Source organism: Lissotriton helveticus, chromosome 6, assembly GCF_964261635.1.
Source record: "Lissotriton helveticus chromosome 6, aLisHel1.1, whole genome shotgun sequence".
Taxonomy (NCBI): domain Eukaryota; kingdom Metazoa; phylum Chordata; class Amphibia; order Caudata; family Salamandridae; genus Lissotriton; species Lissotriton helveticus.
Window position 1 is genome coordinate 905,867,676 of NC_136067.1, and position 21,477 is coordinate 905,889,152.

The following is a 21,477-nucleotide window of genomic DNA, read 5'->3' on the forward strand; positions in this document are numbered from 1 at the left end:
GGCTTGGAGCCCGCTCGTTGCTTACGATTTATTGCCTTCACTGTCATTCTCCTATGCTGCCTCCTCGTCGCAAGTGCATGCTGTGTGTCACTTTTTTTCTTCCTGTTTAGCATAGAACATGCACAGGTCAATTTAATGAGTGCCTGTACGCTGCTTGCGCTGGTATTGAGGCACCTACTTTCTTTCTTGTCTCCACGCAATAACTGTCCCCGTCCCTCCACCCCCTCTCATGGATCAGTATATTAAACAGGCATTGGCAAAACCAATAGGTCTCACCTATGCAAAAGCTATTGGCTTTGCAAATGTGTTTTAGCCATGTTGTACACTGCGTGGCTGCTGTTCAGCATGGCTAAACGTTTGTGGCATAGAGGAGAGTGTCATAGAGTTGGTTGTGTCATAGAGTGATGTGTATCATAGAGTTGTAGAATGCAGTGGTGTAGAGGAAACTAGAGTGGCGTAGACTGCAGTGGCATTTAGTGCAGAGGCGTAGAGTAGAGTGCAGTGACGTAGAGTTGGTTGCTGCAGAGGAGAATGGAGTGATGCAGAGAGAAGTGGCATAGATTGTAGTGCTGTAGATTGCATGTTGTACAGTGCATTAGAGTGGTGTATAGTGCAGTGGTGCAGCGTAGAGTTCAGTGATGGAGAGTGCAGTGTTGCAGAGTAGAGTGTCGTAGAGTGCAGTGGCATAGTGTAGAGTGGTGCAGAGTATAACAGAGTGTTATAGAGTGGCAAAGAGCGCAGTCAAGTAGAGTAGATTGCAGCGTCACAGACTAATAGAGTGGCATAGAGGGCAGTGGCTTGTTTCAGAGTAAAGTGACCCGGCGTGGAGTGGTTCAGGGTAGAGTGCAGTGGCTTAGTGTTTTAGACTGCAGTGATGTGGATTAGCGAAACATTGTTTGCAGTAGCTTAGATTGCAGTGGAGTGTCATAGAGTAAATTGTTTCAGAATAGAGTGAACAAGCGTGGATTGGCGTAGGGTACAGTGGTGCTGAGTAGATTGGCATAGAGTAGAATGCCTTTGGCATAGATTCCAATGACGTAGCGTGCAGTGTTGCAGAGTAGAGTGGCATAGAGCAGAGTGGCACAGAATGCATTGGCATAAAGTAGATTGGTGCCCAGTAGAGCACAGAGGCGAGAAGTGAGTGGCATAGAGTGCAGAGCAGAGTGGTGTAGAGTTTAGTGGATAAAGTAGAGTAGTGCCCAGTACAGTACAGAGGTGTGGAGCAAAGCAGAGTGGATTGGTGCAGAGTAGAGTGCCGTGGCATGGAATGGCGTAGAGTGGAGTTACATAAAATGGAGTTTGCATGGTCTGATAGTGCACTGCCATTACCGAAAACACATTTTCAATTGAAATGACCACTACATTTGCACAGACCTACAGATTTGCTGATAAACATATACAGTGCACAACCAATGTGTAGAAATGTCATCACCTAGTGTATTGATTTGTTTTGGTTGTATTATATGTTTTCACCACTCTTCACAATTACGAAAAACGTGCTTCATTTGTGATTTCCTAATTGTGACATATTCTGAAATATCTTCACAGTTTATTTACTGACATTTCAATTTTGTTGTGTGCTAAAAAAAAAAGCCTTTCTTTCGCAGCAAGACTGTCACATAAATTTCCCTTCCAAGTCAGAGTAAGAAAAGTAAACCCCGAGCTTCTTCAGAAGACAGAGCCTATCATTTGACCTCTGTCTTTGAATGCACATGCAAATGTGACAAGATAAGAACTAGATTTAAAGGCCTGTTTACAGAAGGAGTAAATAAGGGATGCTCCACGGGTGGGACAGATAAGTGCTGGACTGCCTAAAACAAATATAGCCAGCAAACAGAAAGAAAGCAAATGTGAGTTACAAACCATGGTAAGCAACTTGTGGAATACATTCCAAGAGAATGTCCCCTAGATGTCTTTAGCAAACCAGACAGCTGTGCTGTCTGGTAGGCTTCGACCTAATAAAAAAGACTGAAAAGATTTGCCATCTTGGCCCGTTAAGGGAGATGTGCAAGATACACAAGTTCAAGTATCACATTGTTTCCATTTTTTATAAAATGTGTGAATAGTTATTTTCACGATTAGATACATGTGTATGTTAACAAACACATTTTTCGCAATTTTTTTTAATTCCAAGATACTTGTAACAACAATTTAACAAATAAATAATTGCTAAAGGCTGCTGTGAAAGTGCAGTTTGTGACTTCACGAAGAGATGGAATCACGTATTACTATCTCCAGCTCAGCTCGACTTGGGCTTATGCGGCTCAGCTAGACTTGTGCTTATGCAGCTGGACTTCTGGGGGCAAAGGAGGATGAATTTTGCAGTGACATCGGATTTTCATCTACATGCACACAGGCAATGCTTCTATTCTTTAATATCCAGCACTCACTGTGAGAATATTGGGACCGAAATGAGACACTTACCGCTGTGTCCCTCGATTGCTTCCTAGGGAAGAGGCCGAATTTTGGATATGTTTGCATGCTAGCCCCTGGCGCGCTGAGATGACCCGTCCTACGAGTTTCCGGAGATTCAAGGGCAAGAAAGAAAGGTGACTCCCAAGGTGTTGGATTTCTCTGTGACCGCCGCATACAGGGATTGCTAAGGGCTGCTGTGAAAGTGCAGTTCGTGACTTCACGAAGAGATGGAATCACGGTATTACTATCTCCGGCTCAGCTAGACTTGGGCTTATGCGGCTGGACATCTGGGGGCAAAGGAGGATGAATTTTGCAGTGACATCGGATTTGCATCTACATGCGCACAGGCAATGCTTCTACTCTTTAATATCCAGCACTCACTATGAGAACATTGGGAGCGAAATGAGACACTTACCTGGCAGGCCGTCATGGTGCTTGCTGGGATTTGAAGTTCACCAATGTGGGCTTCAATAATGCTCCAATCCGAAGTCGGCCCAGCTGAACCGCAACCAATGGGTTAATGGCACAATTGTTTAAAAGCAGCGTTTGGAGCCAAAAACCGATGTGAAGGCATTTGATGAAGGCAATTTCTGTCGAAACGCGTCATGCCACATTTCCTGCAATAAAGAGTCTTCTTGATGCCCCCGCTGTGTCCCTCCTATTGCTTCCTAGTGAAGAGGTGAAGGTCTTCTTGGTTACGCTTAACAGGCCTGAAACCTGATGCTCAACAACGCATCTTGAATCTTCCTTTCTCTGGGTCCTCTCTCTTCGGGGAACACGCGGATGAGGAGATGACCAGGATGAAGACAGAACTGGACACGGTAAAAGCGGTAGGTTTGGAGAAGAAGAAGGAATTCAAACGACGCTTCAAATCCAACAGGGGCAGAGGGGCTCAACAGAGGGTTCAAACCCCTCAGTGGTCCCAGAACAAAAACCAGGGAAAAACCCAATTTCGAGGAGGCAAATCCAACAGGGGTAGAGGAGGTCATCAGCAGTCCTCTTCTACGACGAGAGGAGGAAGAGCTTGAGCAGTGGCTTCCTCTGGCGCCGTTGCCCACTCCAGTGGGAGGAAGTGCTTCGCAACATCTGGCAGAGTGGGTCAGCATCACAAAAGATCGTTGGGTGCTGAATATACTGCGCAATGGATATGCAGTACGTTTCCGTGCGATCCCAAAGCCCATACCTCCAAAAAAGTCTCGCCCGTACCAACTAAATCTTCTCCGAAGAGAGGTCAAGACTCTTCTTCAAAAGAGAGCCATCGAGGAAGTGCCTCCCTCTCAAAGGGGAAAAGGAGTCTACTCCAGATACTTTCTTGTCCCCAAAAAAGATCAGGAGGACAAGTTCCGACCCATCTTGGACCTTCACCTTCTAAACAAGGTGGTGGTCAAAGAAAAGTTCCTCATGTTGGCTCTTCACCAAATATGTCCACATCTCCAAGTCGGGGATTGGATGTGTTCGGTGGATTTGCAAGATGCGTACTTTCATATTCCAATCGCCCCTCGCCATCGGAAATACCTGCGATTTGTGGTAGGAAGCAAGCACTACCAGTACAAAGTGCTGCCCTTCGGGCTCAAGTCAGCACCACGAGTCTTCACCAAATGCATGGCAGTGGTTGCGGCTTATCTACACAAGAAGTGGCTCTTCGTCCATCCATACCTGGACGACTGGCTCTTGAAAGGCCCCTCTCCCCGACAGGTACTCAGCGATTTTCAACTGTTCCTAAGACAGTTACACAAACTAGGCCTCCATGTGAACATGGAAAAGTCTGTCCAACAACCGACCCAGAGCATCCACTACCTGGGCGCAGTTCTGGACACAAGTTTGGGAAAAGCGTTTCCTTCGGAGGAGAGACTATCATCTATGAAACAGAAGTGCAGATCTCTCCTCCAGTCTCGACATCCAACAGTCAGACAGATTGCTTCCCTGCTGGGCTCCATGGCGTCCTGCAATTTTCTGATTCCAAACGCCAGACTGAGAATGCGGCCTCCGCAGCAGGCTCTAGAGGACCAGTGGGACCAAGCGACAGGGAATTGGGAGGATCTAATCAATTTGTCCCAGGCAGCGAAGAGTCCCATCCTATGGTGGACTCGCCCGCAGAATGGGAGTACCGTTTCACCAACCTCTTCCAACACTGTCCGTGGTCACGGACGCATCTCTAGAGGGCTGGGGGGCACACATGGGGTGCCTTCAAATTCAAGTTCGGTGGTCAACTCAGCACCAAACCTACCACATCAACATGCTGGAGCTTCGGGCAGTTCATCTAGCTCTCAATGCTTTTCTTCCAGCTATAAACACCGACTCAGTCCTGGTTCAGACGGACAATACCACCACCATGTTCTATCTGAACAAACAAGGAGGCACACAATCTCGCCCTATCTCCCTGGAGGCTCAGGCGATCTGGCACTGGCTTCTGGCTCGGGGCCTATCAGTAGTGGCAGTACACCTTCCAGGCGAATTAAACACCAAGGCAGATGCACTCAGCAGGCACTTCGAAGATCAGCCAGACTGGGTGCTAAACGACGAAGTGGTAGAAGAACTTTTTCGTTGTTGGGGTCGTCCAACCATAGACTTGTTTGCAGACAACGAAAACGCAAAATGCCACGCCTTCGCGTCCAGATTCCATCGGCCAGGGACGCAGGGGAATGCTCTCCTGATGGATTGGTCAGGAGCATTTGCTTACGCATTCCCTCCCCTGGCCCTGATTCCGAAGGTGGTGTCCAAGCTCCTCAGGTCGGACATGGAGATGATCTTGATAGCTCCGGATTGGCCACGGCAGTGGTGGTACCCGGACCATCTGCATCTGTCTGTGTGTCCACACAGACGACTTCCTTGCAGACCGGACCTGTTGAGCAAGATGAACGGGAGGATACTACATCCCAACCTCCCATCACTGAACCTGACAGCATGGCTCCTGAAGTCCTGCAATATGGGCATCTGAACCTGCCTCCTGAATGTATGCACATTTTAAAAGAAGCTAAGAGGCCTTCCACGAGAGCGTTATATGCGTTCAAGTGGAAGAGGTTTTACATATGGTGTAGGGTTTGTCACCTGGATCCTATTAAAGGGCAGGAGGAAGTCCTCCTTCCATATCTCCTTTCCTTGGCAACTTCTGGGTTGAAATATGCTTCCTTTAGAGTGCATCTGTCAGCCATAGTAGCGTACAGAAAATCACCTAACCAGATCTCTTTCTTTCAGGTTCCGGTGGTCAAGGACTTCCTCCAGGGGTTGAAAAAAGTCTATTCCCCTGTGCGAAATCCTTCTCCTCCTTGGGAATTGAACCTGGTTCTATCCAGGTTAATGTCACCTCCTTTTGAACCCATCCACAAGGCCTCTTTGCAACATCTCTCTTGGAAAGCAGCCTTTTTAGTGGCGATTACGTCAGCGCGCAGAGTAAGTGAGATGCAAGCGCTCTGTACAAAGGAACCATATACTATTTTCCACCGCAATAGAGTAGTCCTGAGGGCTCATCCATCCTTCTTGCCTAAGGTGGTTTCTGATTTTCATATAAATCAGTCCACTTCCCTCCCTTCGTTTTTTCCAAATCCTACGACCCCAGCCGAGCGGTCACTGCACTCTTGGATCTTAAGAGAGTGCTCAAGTTCTATTTGGAAAAGACCAAGGGGATCAGGAAGACGGATCAGCTGTTTGTGAACTATGGTTCAATGAGAACAGGCTTTCCAGCGGGCAAGAGATCCATCTCCAAATGGATTGTCTCCTGCATTAAATTGGCCTATCAGCTTGCAGGCAGGCCTTTATTGGTGTTACCCAAAGCGCATTCTATTAGAGGAAAAGCAGCTACAGTAGCTTTCTTGCATGACGTTCCCATGTCAGAGATATGCAAGGCTGCAACCTGGAAATCTGTTCATACCTTTACGAGGCATTATTGCCTAGGATCTGATTTCAGGGCCGATACTCAAGTAGGACAAGCCTCCTTGAGGAATCTGTTTGGGTAGCTTATGGCCTGCTCAGGTTTGTTGATGAGATTACTGTCTTGTTATTCCTTTGCCCGCAGGGATGAGGTGAGGCTCGCTATTCTATTCTAATGCTTATGACTATTGATGAGGATCCCGTGGAAGAGAAGGATTAGTTACTTACCTGTAATCCTAGTTCTCTTCCAGGGGTATCCTCATCAAAGTCATAAGCAACCCTCCCGCCTCCCCGGGCAAAGGCCATTCGTTAATGAGGAGGTATTGTTAACCTATTTGTTACTTGGTTTTTCAGTCTCCGAAAAGAACAACTACCCCAACTGTCACCCCTGAGGCATGATGGGATACTGGGGGTCATGAGTGCCTTAAAGGCACGGTGTCAGTTTTTTGTTGCATGCAGCTACAGGTTAGCTTTTCAGTCTTTTTAGACTGTATGTTTGCAATGCAGCCTGGGAGCTTTCTATGCTTTCAGTGATTTATAAGAATTTCTGCTGTTTTCTATCATTAAAACAGTTTCTAAACTATCTTTGGTGTTGTTTCTCATGTTTCTAATGCAGATGTTCATGTAAGGTGGAAATTCTTTACAGCATAATTCAGCTCTACTGTTTATTTGGCTGCAATTGCTTATATATTACCTACTGGCGGTCGCCAGTAGGTATATATAGTTAGGATTTTTTCTCTATGGGATTTTTGAAAATTCTATGTCTAATAACTTTGGCGTTTGTGGACGGAATTGGCTGAAATCTTCAGGAAAATGGAACATTTTGTTTCTGAGCAGCCCCTGAAAATTTGGGGGGGGTTTCGTCAAGGGGGGGCCGAGAAAAAAGGGGGGTCCCAAAACGAGTTTTTAACATTGAGTTTTCCATAGGGCGGTTGGCCTCACTTTTAGCCCGAACGGCTGAATGGATTTGCACGAAACTTGGCAAAATTGTAGGGACTGGTAGCCCGATGTGCCTTTGCTAGGTCTCAATATATGTGCTCCAGTGGATTTTGAGAAATTAACGTTCAAAAAAAGATATATATCTGTAACAGCGGACCGGACCGGGCAGCGCTCCAGTTCGCGTACTTTTCGCGTTATGGAGCTTTGTGAAGCGAAGCTGATTGGTTCTCCGGCGTCTGTAAACATTCCAAACAGTCCGTAGCGGCCGCCATCTTGTCTCTCGGTAGGATCGAGAGACAAGAGGAGGCCAAAGCGAAGGGGAAAATGACCATAAGGGGGCATAGTAGATCCTCCCTGACCCCCTAGGTTTGATGTGGAGGTTTTAAAAGGGCCCCGCGGGGCAAAAAAAATAAATAAATAATGATAATCGAACGGCTGAATGGATTTGCACGAAACTTGGCAAAATTGTAGGGACTGGTAGCCCGATGTGCCTTTGCTAGGTCTCAATATATGTGCTCCAGTGGATTTTGAGAAATTAAAGTTCAAAAAAAGATATATATCTGTAACAGCGGAACGGGCAGCGCTCCAGTTCGCGTACTTTTCGCGTTACGGAGTTTGTGAAGCGAAGCTGATTGGTTCTCCGGCGTCTGTAAACATTCCAAACAGTCCGTAGCGGCCGCCATCATGTCTCTCGGTAGGATCGAGAGACAAGAGGAGGCCAAAGCGAAGGGGCAAATGACCATAAGGGGGCATAGTAGATCCTCCCTGACCCCATAGGTTTGATGTGGAGGCTTTAAAAGGGCTGCGCGGGGCGCGTTTTTTTGGTGGGGTGCGCCCGGTTAGCGTAACGGGAAGCGGACTGGGGAGCGTACTACAAGGAATGAAGAATGATTGACTTTTAACTTATTGTATGTTTATAGACATTTTTTTACTTTTTTTTCTGCTGAGTGACGTCTCGGCCTATCTTCACGGGATGCAGTCCCTACCATCTCGGCGTTTAAGCCCAGGGGGACCGGTAGTGTGGGAGAGATAACGGGGCATATTATCAAGGGGGTTTATCTCCGCTTTTTTGGCTTTAAAAGCCAAGAAAGCGGAGATAAAATTATCTCCGTATTACCTAGCTGTCGCTAACACCAGTTAGCGACCGCTAGTAGGAGATAGCGACTATCTTGGGCCCCACTTTGCATGTCAGTGATATTTATCACTAATGACATGCAAAGTGGGCATGCCAAGATGTGAGCGACTGGAAACAGTCGCTAACATCGCTATCTCCTATTACCAACTTTTGGAGATATTCGCGCTAAGCGCGAATATCTCCAAAAAGTAACACCTGCCCTGAGCAGTTCTTAGCCATGTTATCCAATGGGAGGTGGATAACATGGCTAAGAGCATTAGCTCGGTAATGCATGAATATCGCTGACTTTTCAGCGTTATTAATGCATTGCGGCCGTTTTTTATCGAATTTGCGATAAACCTTGATAATAGCAAGGTTTATCTGCGATAATTTCTGACGATGCTTAGCGGTAAAAAATTCGTTGCTAAGCATCGTTAGGGTAAATATCGCTTAACTTTGGTAATATGCCCCAACGTCTGTTAACGTTCGATTCGAAGGAAATCAGGAAGTGTTGAAAAACATTGTCTGCGCCATCTTGCCTTTTTTCAAATGCCACACTTTTGTCGTGCACGGCAGCCATTTTAGATGACTTGACCAGACCCACTCTCTGCACGCTGTCGATCCTTAGCATGGCTCCCCACCCTCGCAAGCATCTCCCCCAGGCACTGGTCACCCCCGCTCTCTGTCTTATGCATGGGCAATAAACCTCCCCCCATCTGCGCTGCTCTTCCCTGAGAATCACACCCTGTGCCCGCTCGACACCTCCTTTTCGCCCTATTCACTACCGCACCCTCTGACACTCCTCTTCCTCTGTGTCCGATTGTCCAGGCCGGTCCCAGGCTATCAGCTAGCCCTGCAGATGTAGTTTATGGCCCCAGCTGTAAAGAATTACCCCTCTTCAAAGGAGTTATAGTAGATCAAGGCCCACACCCGATGAGATCCGTCACACCACACGCGTTCCTACTATCTGAAAACCATCCTGTATTGTGATTGGGGAGGGGACCGAGCCTGAAGCGGAAGATTCCAGGGATGACTCTTTGTACATCAAAGTTTTTACAATTATGTGTCACATTAAAAATATATAGCACTCCAACAAAGTAGTAGGATTATAAAACTTTAATAACTTATAAATATATACAACAAAACAAAAACAGTAAAAACATTTAAACATTTTTAGGGAAAAAGAAGGAAGTAGCGGTCGGTTGTGCGAATAGTCCCAAGGCAGCACAACGTCCAGATTTCTGGACGGCACCCAGGTGATGTTGCCTGGGTGCCGCACTGATTTCGGTATCCGGCGTGGGGCGTCGCAGGGGGTGGGTCATCAGTAGCGGTCTGTTGTGCGAATAGTTCCAAGGCAGCAGAACGATGGCACCAAGGTGATGTCCAGTAAGTTGCCGCCCTCCGAATAACGGCGTGGGGCGCCCCGGGGGGGGGGGGGGGAGGCGGCGTGAACGGGCCTCCCCAGGTGGAGCCTCGTCTGCTGTAGTGGGGCGCCCCTTTACCGTTTCAGTTGCCATTCCGTCCGCTTTTGGTCCACTGTGTCAAAATCCGCAATTCAGCTGAGTTGCCGCCCTCCGAATAACGGCGTGGGGCGCCCCGGGGGGGGGGGGGGGGAGGCGGCGTGAACGGGCCTCCCCAGGTGGAGCCTCGTCTGCTGTAGTGGGGCGCCCCTTTACCAATTCAGTTGCCATTCCGTCCGCTTTTGGTCCACTGTGTCAAAATCCGCAATTCAGCTGAGTTGCGCCCACTCTTGCGGTGCAGCGATAGGCGGCTGTCACAGGACTCTCAAAATGGCGGCAGGCTCTTTCCTTTTTGGGCCTGGTCCACTGAAATGGCCCTGGGACACCTTGGAAATCGGACGCTTGTCTGCTAGGTCTTGGACCCCATTCTCGAAAGCGTCCCCTCCGCCTTGAGGATTCTACAAAAGTCTTGGGGGCCCCCGACTCCTGTAGGCTTCCGGTGGGGAGCGGCTGCCATGATTGCTCGCGGAATGACCACGACGGAGCCACGAGATGGTGGTGCTTTCATGCTGACGCCAGCTTCAGTCTGAAACATCCAGAAACAAAGTGGGGCTTTCATCGTTTGGGAAAAAAAAATAGTTTTCATCCAATGAAAAGTGTTATTTTTAGGTCATATGATCAAGCCTTCCATCATTAGGAAACCAAAAGTAAAATGAACCAATGAAAAGTTTTATAAACAAGTCACATGACCTGTTATGCGGCATAGGGTATAAAAAGCGTAGAAAATCCGTTGGCACGTGAGGCGGCGTCAGTAGCGGACCGATGTGCGAATAGGCCGAAGGCAGCACAATGCGCCAAGATCCGGATGGCACCGAGGTGGTGTCCAGCAAGTTGTCGCACTGGTGTGGCCATCCTACAATGCTGAAAGTCGGCGTGGGGCGCCCCGTTGGCCTGTGAGATGGCGGCAGTAGCGGACCGATGTGCGAATGGGGCCAAAGGCAGCGCAACAATATTTTCTGAATAGAAGACACCACAAGGCGCTGAGATGCCAAGATCCGGATGGCACCGAGGTGGTGTCCAGCAAGTTGTCGCACTGGTGTGGCCATCCTACAATGCTGAAAGTCGGCGTGGGGCGCCCCGTTGGCCTGTGAGATGGCGGCAGTAGCGGACCGATGTGCGAATGGGGCCAAAGGCAGCGCAACAATATTTTCTGAATAGAAGACACCACAAGGCGCTGAGATGCCAAGATCCGGATGGCACCGAGGTGGTGTCTAGTAAGGTGCACTGGTGTGGCCATCCTACAATGCTGAAAGTCGGCGTGGGGCGCCCCGTTGGCCTGTGAGATGGCGTCAGTAGCGGACCGATGTGCGAATGGGGCCAAAGGCAGCGCAACAATATTTTTGGAATAGAAGACACCACAAGGCGCTGAGATTCGGTTAGCACCGAGGTGGTGTCTAGCAAGCTATGCAGCTGAGTTGCGTGCGCACTTGCGGCGAATAGGTCGAAGGCAGCACAACAATGTTTTCGGGCCTTCCTAGGTGGAGGCTCGTCTGCTGTAGTGGGGCGCCCCTTTACCGTTTCAGTTGCCATTCAGCTGAGTTTCGGCCGCTCTTGATGCTACAGCGATAGGCGGCTGCAAGAGGACTCTCAAAATGGCGGCCTGTTCTTTGGATTTGGGCCTGGTCCACTAAAATGGCCCTGGGACACCATAGAACTCGGACGCTCGAATTTTTTTTCCTTTCCTCTACATGCAAAAAAAGGTAAATGCCCGGTACGTTACACGCTTCATCTGCCACGATGTACTCTCCAGAGGAACCGAAAAAAAATATAGTTATGGTAACTATACCATGCATCGTCATATGGAGAGGTGGCACCGATTAATTATAGTGCTGCATAAAAGAGAGATTTGGAGGAGAACCCCCGACCTGCCAGTACATTCATCAAAGAAGTGGCACTGACAGCATCAGAGGCAAGGGAAACGGTCCCAAATATTTAGAAGAACTTTGGAAAGATTAAAATGACATGTTTAGATTGTGGCAAATTAATTTCATGTGGACAGATGTGTTACTCTAATAAATACAGCATATGAACATCATCATAGTCGATGGTTGGTAGAGACATTTTGACTATATCCTGGACCTGCCCGTCCTCGCCCAAAATGGCGCCGGAATAAATGGGACTCGTAACTCCTTGTTGTGTACTGGTTGCACAACCTTGATATCACGAGATACGTATGCAGTTTTGAAGCACATGGCGGGCGGGGACGAGAATAGATTGAATATTTCGATATCCCTATTGATATTAAGTTCTGATGTGTTATTGATTACTGTACTATTGAAAGTTCGAATTAACGTCACCCATGGTACTTGCCCGCAAATGTATATCTAGATAATTTTATTGTAAGTGGCCCTGTCGTATTTTAATTATAAAATGTACGTCCACCGATTCCGCAACTGTTAGACACTTTAGTTCTTGCAACCTAATGGCCCGCCCGTTACGTTCCTCTACAGTGTAAATGTCTACTCATCATATACGATTACAGTTTGCTCCGTGGCCGGCCCACGTGGTTATAGGCCCGTATTTGTATAATGACATTTTCACAATAAAGGTTTTTAAAAGAAAACATGGTAGTAGTATATACATTGGTAAAGTTTTTAATAATAGTCACTGTTTTCGAATCAGTAAAAGGCAAGTGAAATAAAGCAGTCCAATTACATGAAGGGTAAAAGGTATAATACGCAGGAACGCAGTAAAGATAAATGGTCAAGGGCTGTTGTGTTTTCTACTCCTGCAACATAAAGTGATCGATAAGAATCTGATATTCAGGCGTATCGGCGACTAAGACAGCAGGCCGACCCTCTTTTGCTCAACGGCTCCGTCATGGGACGAAGAAACGCCCTTTTTCTCGAAAAAGGAATATATTTTACTTGCAGGACAGTTGTAAATTTTCCGGGAAAGTACATTAGCCTGGAACATTATAACATATATTTAAGAAAAAATAATGTTCGAAAGCATCATTAGAATAAGAAAAGTAAAATGAACCAATGAAAAGTTTTATTAACAAGTCATATGACCTGTTATGCTTAAGTTACGCGCTGCGCGTCGCGCCCCGGATCACTTCCGGATGCGCTAACGCGGCGCGTCATATGACGCATTACGCGACAACGCAGGTCTAGAATATAGTCAAAATGTCTCCACCAACCAGCGGTCGGAACACAACCCCTTTCAGCAGGCTAAATAGTTCTGTTAAATGACAACAGAAGGGACAGGCAACAAGAACCATCAGTCAAAGAGGGGAGGGCTAGTTCTTCTCTACCGGGTCACGTTGGGGCGCTACCGGAACTGATCGAATAGGTAGTCTACAGTGTTTCTGGATGTTTCAGACTGAAGCTGGCGTTAGCATGAGAGCACCACCATTTCGTAGCTCCGTCGTGGCCATTCGACGAGCAATAATGCTAGCCGCTCCCCACCAGAAGCCTGCGGGAGTCGGGGGCCCCCAAGACTTTTGTAGAATCTTCAAGGCGGAGGGGACGCTTTCGAGAATGGAGCCCAATCTCTAGCAGACAAGCGTCCGAGTTCCAAGGTGTCGCAGGGCAATTTTAGTGGACCACGCCCAAATCTGAAGAGCCGGCCGCCATTTTGAGAGTACTGTGGCAGCCGGCTATCGCTGCACCGCAAGAGCGGGAGCAACTCAACTACATGGTGAGCGAGACGCTGTAGTCGAAAGAGCGGGCGGTAAACAGCTGAATAGCGGAAGAGGCACAGTGTAGCAAAAGCGGGCGGAATGGCAACTGAAATGGTAAAGGGGCGCCCCACTACAGCGTGTCTTTAGGTGAAACGGATTGTGGGACAAGGTCAAGAATGGAAGAGTTACCAAAAGGCAAAAAGTTCCGCTTGATCCCGGGAGCCGGCCACCTATGTCGGGGGCGATCTCAGGCTACACCAGGAGAACACGTCTTGGGGAGGGAGCCGGAGTCAAGCGCCCCCTCCGAGTCCGCGCCATCACACCGTCCCTCGGGGGCCTCCGTGAAGCGGTTCAGGGTGGCACCGCATTACATTGTTCACAAATGCAGTCACGTCCTCAAACAGTCCCCACTTTACTTTGACAATAGTGAAGCTGAAGCAAGTGCAAATAGGCTTCAGACAGTGTTACAAGCACTCCTCAAAACTTTGAACCATCAGAGTGCATGAGTTTCATGCTCGATCGATTGAGCTAGCCGGATCGGGCAACAAAAAGTATAAAATAGTTATGTAAATAGTTGTTTAATAAAATGTTTTACCCTGTTACTTTGCTGGTGTGTTGTATATATTTGTAATATTTGCATAGAGTTTATCGTTATTTTGGGCGGGGTGGGTGGCGGAGCCGAGCTGTATTGCAGCCATCATGGTGTGGAGTTCAGTTCATCTCAATAGTTTCGTGTTTGTCATGAGGGGTTGTTCCTAATGTTTCTATTTTAGCGAGGTCAAAAAGAGATCCCATTAGTGGCCTACTGATTTTGCTCGATTCCTTTTGTTTTTTTACACGATTTTTCGCTATCTGCAAAGACTAAACAGAGTATTGCGACTCTGTGCTTGTTTGTAAATAGAGAATGAACCAAAGAGAACCAATTCTAAAACAGTAAATGCTTGGATAACAATCAATCAAATGGAGAGAGAAGCAGGCACGACGGATTACAACGGGGGCAAAGGCCTGCGTTAACTACCCTTCACTATCTGCAAAGAGAGAGTACTCCTAATAGAAATGAGGGGGAGGGGGGGGGGCAGCATTCAAAGCAGATCAGTGTGCATAAACACGAAAATGTTTTTACTTACCACGTACTTGACATTCGACAGCTTATGATATTTGCTATTAAAAAACCATTGAAATTCACTGAAAAAACCATAGGTTAGAGACCATATATAGTTAGGAATTAGCATTTAAAAAACCTTGAAAATTCACTGAAAAAACCATAGGTTATAGACCATATATAGTTAGGGCTTAGCATTTAAAAAACCTTATTTTACTCACACAAAACCATTGAAATTCCATATATAGTTAGTTGCACTAACTATATATCGCGCACCCGCAATCCACTGCTGATGATGTCACATATTACATCATTCATGACATGGTCAGTGACATCACTGATGACATCACTGATGACATCTCAAATGACATCACTGATGACATCTCAAATGACATCACTGATGACATCATCTAGTGTCTGTGTGTTTTTGTAAAGTTTAAATATGTTTTACATATTGAAGAATGAGTGGATGTATGGAAGACTGAGTGTGTGTGTGGCTGGCTGGGAGGTGTGTGACTCTGTGCATATCAATGTGTACTTGTATCAGTGATTGTATAAGAGAGTAAGTATGTGTTAGTATATGTGTGAAAAGTATGGTGTTCTGTGTTTAACTGTATAGATGAGGAAATCGAAGTGTGATTGATTCTTCACAGGACTGACTAGGTGTATGAGTGCATATGATAGTGTTGTAATAATGAGTGACTGTATGTATGAGTGATTGTATGGGTGAATAAGTGAATGTGTGTGTAGACGTAGGAATCAGTGAGTGCGTATGTAGTAACTGGTATTGGTGTGTCATGATGTCATCAGTGATGTCATTTGAGATGTCATCAGTGATGTCATTTGAGATGTCATCAGTGATGTCATCAGTGATGTCACTGAAGTATGGTGTTCTGTGTTTAACTGTATAGATGAGGAAATGGAAGTGTGATTGATTCTTTACAGGACTGACTAGGTGTGTGAGTAACTCCATGGATGAGTGGCAGTGTGTGAGTGTCTGCATAGGTGTATGAGTGCATATGATAGTGTTGTAATAATGAGTGACTGTATGTATGAGTGATTGTATGGGTGAATGAGTGAATGTGTGTGCAGACGTAGGAATCAGTGAGTGCGTATGTAGTAACTGGTATTGGTGTGTCATGATGTCATCAGTGATGTCATTTGAGATGTCATCAGTGATGTCATCAGTGATGTCATTTGAGATGTCATCAGTGATGTCATCAGTGATGTCACTGACCATGTCATGAATGATGTAAGATGTGACATCATCAGCAGTGGATTGCTGGTGCGCGATATATAGTTAGTGCAACTAACTATATATGGAATTTCAATGGTTTTGTGTGAGTAAAATAAGGTTTTTTAAATGCTAAGCCCTAACTATATATGGTCTATAACCTATGGTTTTTTCAGTGAATATATATATATATATATATATATATATATATATATATATATATATATATATTTATATATGTATATATGTGTATATATATGTGGGGCACATATTATATATTGTTTCCGGGGTCCCGCGCATGGGCGGGAATATTCTAATGCTGATGACTTTGATGAGGATACCCCTGGAAGAGAACTAGGATTACAGTTAAGTAACTAATCCTTATAGTTAGGACCTCATTTCTATTGAAAAGGCGCTTTTTGTTTTGCCAATAACTTTGGCACTTTTGACTAATCTTTGCGAAATTCTTCAAAAAAAAGGTCTATCCAGGTCAGCTCCTATCCTGAAAGTTTGGGGTGATTTCTCAAGTGGGGGCTGAGAAAAAAGGGGGTCCAAAAAGTGTTTTCTCCATGTTAATTTCCATAGGAAATTTTTGCCAAGGCTACAGCCCGAACTACAGCCCGAACTACAGCCTCCCACGCTTCATTTAATTGAGGCCCCCGGGTGGGCCAGGTCCCGGGGGAATCGCAAAAACATATTAACAGGGCCCCCCGTAGCCCTGAGCACCGCCACCTCCCCGGGCTTCAATCATATTGGGAGGGGGGCCGCGCAGCTCCCATCCTGGAGCCCGTGGTGGCCCTGGGGACCGCCACCTCCCTAGGGCCGTCTCCTGCAGTGCCCCGGTGTGCCCACCCCGGGACATTGCTGTTTGCTGTGGTAGGGTGGGAGCTCCGCCCTACCATAGCAAACTTGCTTTTGATTTTGGAAGCGAGAGTAGGGAAACCTGCTCTTTTTTCCAAAATTCAAAGCATATTGCTTTTCCATACGGGTAGCTGCATGTTAGCAGCTCCCCATGTGGAAAAGCAATGCTGGCTCACGCAGGACGCGGGAGCCAGCGGGACCGTGGGGGAATTAGGGTCTCCAACGGATAGGGCCATCCCTGGGGGATGAGGTCCCTGGGGCTTGAAGTGGCCCGGGAGGGGTGGTCAAGCGGCCACCGCCCCAAATAAATAAAAAAAAGATGGGGGGATGGTGTCCCCAGGGCAAATAGAGGCCTCAAAGAGGGGGGCGCCATGCGGCCCTCCTCCCATTTCTGCTTTTTTTTCCTTCTTTTTTTAAACGTATGGATATGCCTCGGGGGCGGGGGGGCCGAGGCAAATGTAAATTAGTGAAACTCGGCGATTTATTTTTTTTTTTTACTGGAGTCGCGGCTCTCAGCGCGGCCCCCAGTGTGAACACGAAGGGTGCGCGGTTCTGAGCACGGACCCTAGTGTGACCATAGGGACGTTATAGTTAGAAATTGGCATTTTAAAAACCTTTGAAATTCACTGAAAAAAACATAGGTTTTAGGGACGTTATAGTTAGAAATTAGCATTTAAAAAACTTTAGAAATTCACTGAAAAAAAACATAGGTTTCAGGGACGTTTTAGTTAGTTGGACATTTCACTTGTACAAAACCATAGCAAGTACCCCATTATAGTTAGTTCACCTAACTATAACTCGCGCCCCCGCAATGCACTGCTGATGACGTCACATATATCATTCATGACCTGGTCAGTGACCATTCAGTTCAGTTGAGTTTAACATCCAGATTAGTTAGGTAGGCTGGTAATGTTGATACATTGTCTATACCTTGGACGATAATTAATTTTCCGAACATGGCATGGCTTTAGTGTATCTATTTCATAATCGTTGACTATTTCTCCTTTCTTCAGGAATAGACTTCCAGGAATTTATTGGGATGTACAGGCGCTTGTTTCTTCATTGTAGGAGTGTTGTAAGTAGATTAATTGTATCCTTTGGGTAGAAGGAGGGATTTAAATTAAGTGTGTGCTTATGGAAAGTTTTGTCTCAAGCTTGCTGTTTTGATATATGTTACTTAATCAAATTTTCTTTTACTGTGTATCAGCACTTCAGTAGCAGTGACTCAATTGCAACTGTACCCAAATACAGAGATCAGAGTTAGTTATCTGTGTCTATCCTATCCATTCGTGATAGGAAGGGGTCATTATACCTTGCCTTTCCTGATCTCCACAGCACCACCAGTTTAACCAGACTAAGCTATGGGTCTTACTGCTTCAGATGGCCTGGATCAAGACTTAGTGGAATTTTTAGAAAGGACATGCCTAAAGGGAATAATATCCCCATTCCCACCTTACTATATGCTGATGCTGATGATGATATGTCAATGTCCCAAACCACTGCCATCCTAAAGAGCCTATTTGACAATTTTGTAGAGCTAACTGCACCTATGGTTGTCAATCTGGTGTAACAAGCCACTCTTAACAGGGACATAATAGAGGATTGCCTCAGACTAGTTCAAGGGCATAACATTATGTGGCTTACGCATATTAAGTAGATCACTGACATCCTTGGTAGGCCTGAATTATACATTGCCCCATCAAATCATCAAAGGGTTAAACATCGAGGGTCACAAATCTCTATAAGGCTTTGACCACCATAAGCAGAGAGACAGAAGAAATAAAGAAATCAATGCTTCGTGACTATGCCATCATACAAGCCACCCTGGTAGTAGAACCCTATTTCATTTTTGTCAGTAGTCCCTGGCAAAGATCATTATTAACTACATTTTACCTGGGAAACATTCGGAGTTATCTTAGCTTTCCTTTGAGCCAACATGATTCTCCAAGCAAACATGTATGCCGGTTTGATTAACTTTCTGTACAGACACAAATGCATCTTGTCTACTTCCACAGGATTTTATAAATCTTTTTACACATCGGTACTTGCTACACATTGTTTAAAAATATGGATTTAAAAAAAATGTAAACCAGCACTTTTTTGTTGTTGTTCAGAATGTTATCTAATCCCATTGCCAGTAAATCTGTTAGATGTTTTTTAAAGTCTGCTGTACGTTTTCGCAGATCACTGCTTTTTTAAATCTTCATTAGATAGAATCTATTTTTTTAATTAGGGTCCTGGGTAAATGATTTAATTAATTGTGCTTTTATGATTACCCATGAATATGTATAAAACGTTGTTGACGTTGAACTTCAGGCACTTACTCATCCGGAGGAGCATATCTTATGTTACAGAAGCAGAAATGTCTTAATTGCTTGATTATTCAACAATCTTTGCCCTTCAGTAAAGGCTGTTCCACGCTTTTCTAAAGCATTGGTCACATGACTTTGACAATATCTGCCATTGATAGGGCACTGAAAATCAGAAGTATTGTCTTGGGCCCCCTGACTTTTCTCCTGCACCTTAGTGTTAGTAGCTGACCGCCAGTAGAGATGTATACTTGAAATCAAAAATGGTAAATCATTAGACCCATATATATCATCAAGAGGAACTAGTCTGAGTGTACGTGATAACGAAAAACTGTATGATTTTTGTAATAAAATTAAAAAACCTTTTTGTCTTTTTATGAAGCCCTCACTCACCAACCTAGTTGGTGGCATGCTTCATCATCGGGTCCACCTGGTTACACCGAGTGTCCCTGGTGTGCTACAATGCCTGATTTACAGCGGAGCAGGTATCTTTACTGAGTGTGCAGTGCGGTGATGAGAAAGTGAAGTTAAAAACTATACAGTCACATCACCTCACTGCACACTCAGTAAAGATACCTGCTCCGCTGTAAATCAGTCGGTGTCACTAGGTGGGCCCGATGATGTAGCATGCCACCAACTAGGTTGGTGGGTGAGGGCTTCATAAAAAGAAAAAACTTTTTTTTCTATTTATTACCAAAATCGTAGTTTTTCGTTATCACGTACACTCAGACTAGTTTCTCTTGATGATATATGTTATCTTTGGGGATAAGGACTAGTTCTCTAATCCTCTCCCTCCTTTTGATATTTTAAAAAAAATCATTAGACCCACAAGAGTTTAATTTCAGAGGCTGGTTCCTCATATGTGTCATAGTTTGTTCCTCCTGTGTTCTGCCAAGGGCATTATGTTTCTACTCCAGATAATTTCTCAAGTGACCTGTTCTAGTAATAAATCTCTTATTATTGTTTAAGTTAAATTATCTTTATTCAAATATATATTAATTTTATCAACTATTTTACAGGTCCTGTCCAGATTCCTTAAAGAGAGCCTGGTTATGCCACTTAATAAAAAAAAGGCCTAGTGCTTCCACAAACTGTGTCAAAACTTGTGCTGATGTCCCCTCCATAAATGGAGTCAGTAAGTTGCCAGAGTGCTGAACCTGCCTGCACCAGTTATCAGTAAACCGAGTAGAGGAGAACCCCATAGCACAAACTGAAACAGAAGTTCACTTACACCTGCAATACACGGTGATGACTCCACCAGTCTGATCATGCCAGGGAGGAAATGCCGGCCGCAGTACACGCCCACAATGAGAAAAAGTAAATATTGGTAACACAAAAAAACTGCATTGTTCAGGTGCATGGGCTGAAGAGTGTTTTTTTTTTTGTTTTTTTTAGAGTAGAAGGATCCAGTACTGTGACAAGGAAGCGTAGCTTGGAGTTAATCATTAATGTTGCTTTGTCATTTATCCCAGTGATCGTATTAGATTTTACATTTACATTTCTAAAAAGCGTTGCTAGAGAAAATGAAATTTTTTATTGCCATTTTTACCTGCAAATTCCTGCAGATACCTTTTGAATATGAGGGGTGTCAAACTGAATCTAGAATCCCTTCCAATAGCTCTAGACGCTGGTATGTAGCACCAGAAGCGGCATCCTTATGAATGGGGTTGCCACCTGGCCCATTTTAGACCGGCATGACCAATATTTTAATGTTCTTGCGGTACAATAAATCACCCAAAGCTGGTATCTTTTCCCTTATCAGTACATACTTTAAACTGTAAATGTTATTAAAAAAACCTTTAAAATATGAATTACTGCCCCCCTAATGACCCCTACAGAAAGACAGATGCGGCTTGTGAACATTGAAGATTTACTGAAGAATCATGCTCTTGCCTTTGCAGAATCTTAAAACATGAACAGATAGTTGGTAAGATAGCTGGTATTTTTCTCTGTAAAAGAGGGCAACCTTACCTGCAACGTCACTGGAGCCATAACGCGCTCCCTTCAGCAAGGTTTTTTCCACACCATTGATGTAAATCTGGAGTTCGAATCTCTACAGAAGATTGGCAACGTTGTTGACTTAAAATCTATTTTTTAGTTGCAGTTTGGTTTTTTGGAAGATGTCACCCCTGAACCATTCAGGTTTCAAGCCCTGTCAAAAGTGAGAGACAGATGCCATAGCAGATCAACACAAAATGTGTTTGTGGTTATTGGAGTCCATCCTTGACTTCAATGGCTGCAGCGCTTTTTGGAGTATGCAACCCAAGGTCATTGAGGAGAGGGAGGACCAGATATTTTTGGCCATAGTAAGAGATGAGTGAAGAGGACTGTGCAATTTCAAGGCAACGTCCAGTACGTCTGAGTCCCCTCCAGAGTACCAGAAGAAGCATACAAAGTAATGGCAACACGAATTAGAATGGCATCATACCAATAGTAAGTCACCAAAACCCCATACTTCTTCTTAGCAGTCCACATGGAAACTGGAAAAAGT

The 21,477-nt window shown here is 45.4% G+C and overlaps 1 protein-coding gene across 6 annotated transcripts in view; it reads left to right on the forward strand.

The window, feature by feature from the left end:
• Positions 1-21,477, forward strand: part of CEP43 (centrosomal protein 43) — a 293,859-nt gene that overhangs the window by 187,994 nt on the left and 84,388 nt on the right. For all 6 annotated transcript variants that reach the window (XM_078648540.1, XM_078648541.1, XM_078648542.1 and 3 more), the window contains one exon: positions 17,691-17,752. In XM_078648540.1, the coding sequence (XP_078504666.1) occupies positions 17,691-17,752 (62 nt within the window). The remainder of the gene's footprint in view (positions 1-17,690; positions 17,753-21,477) is intronic.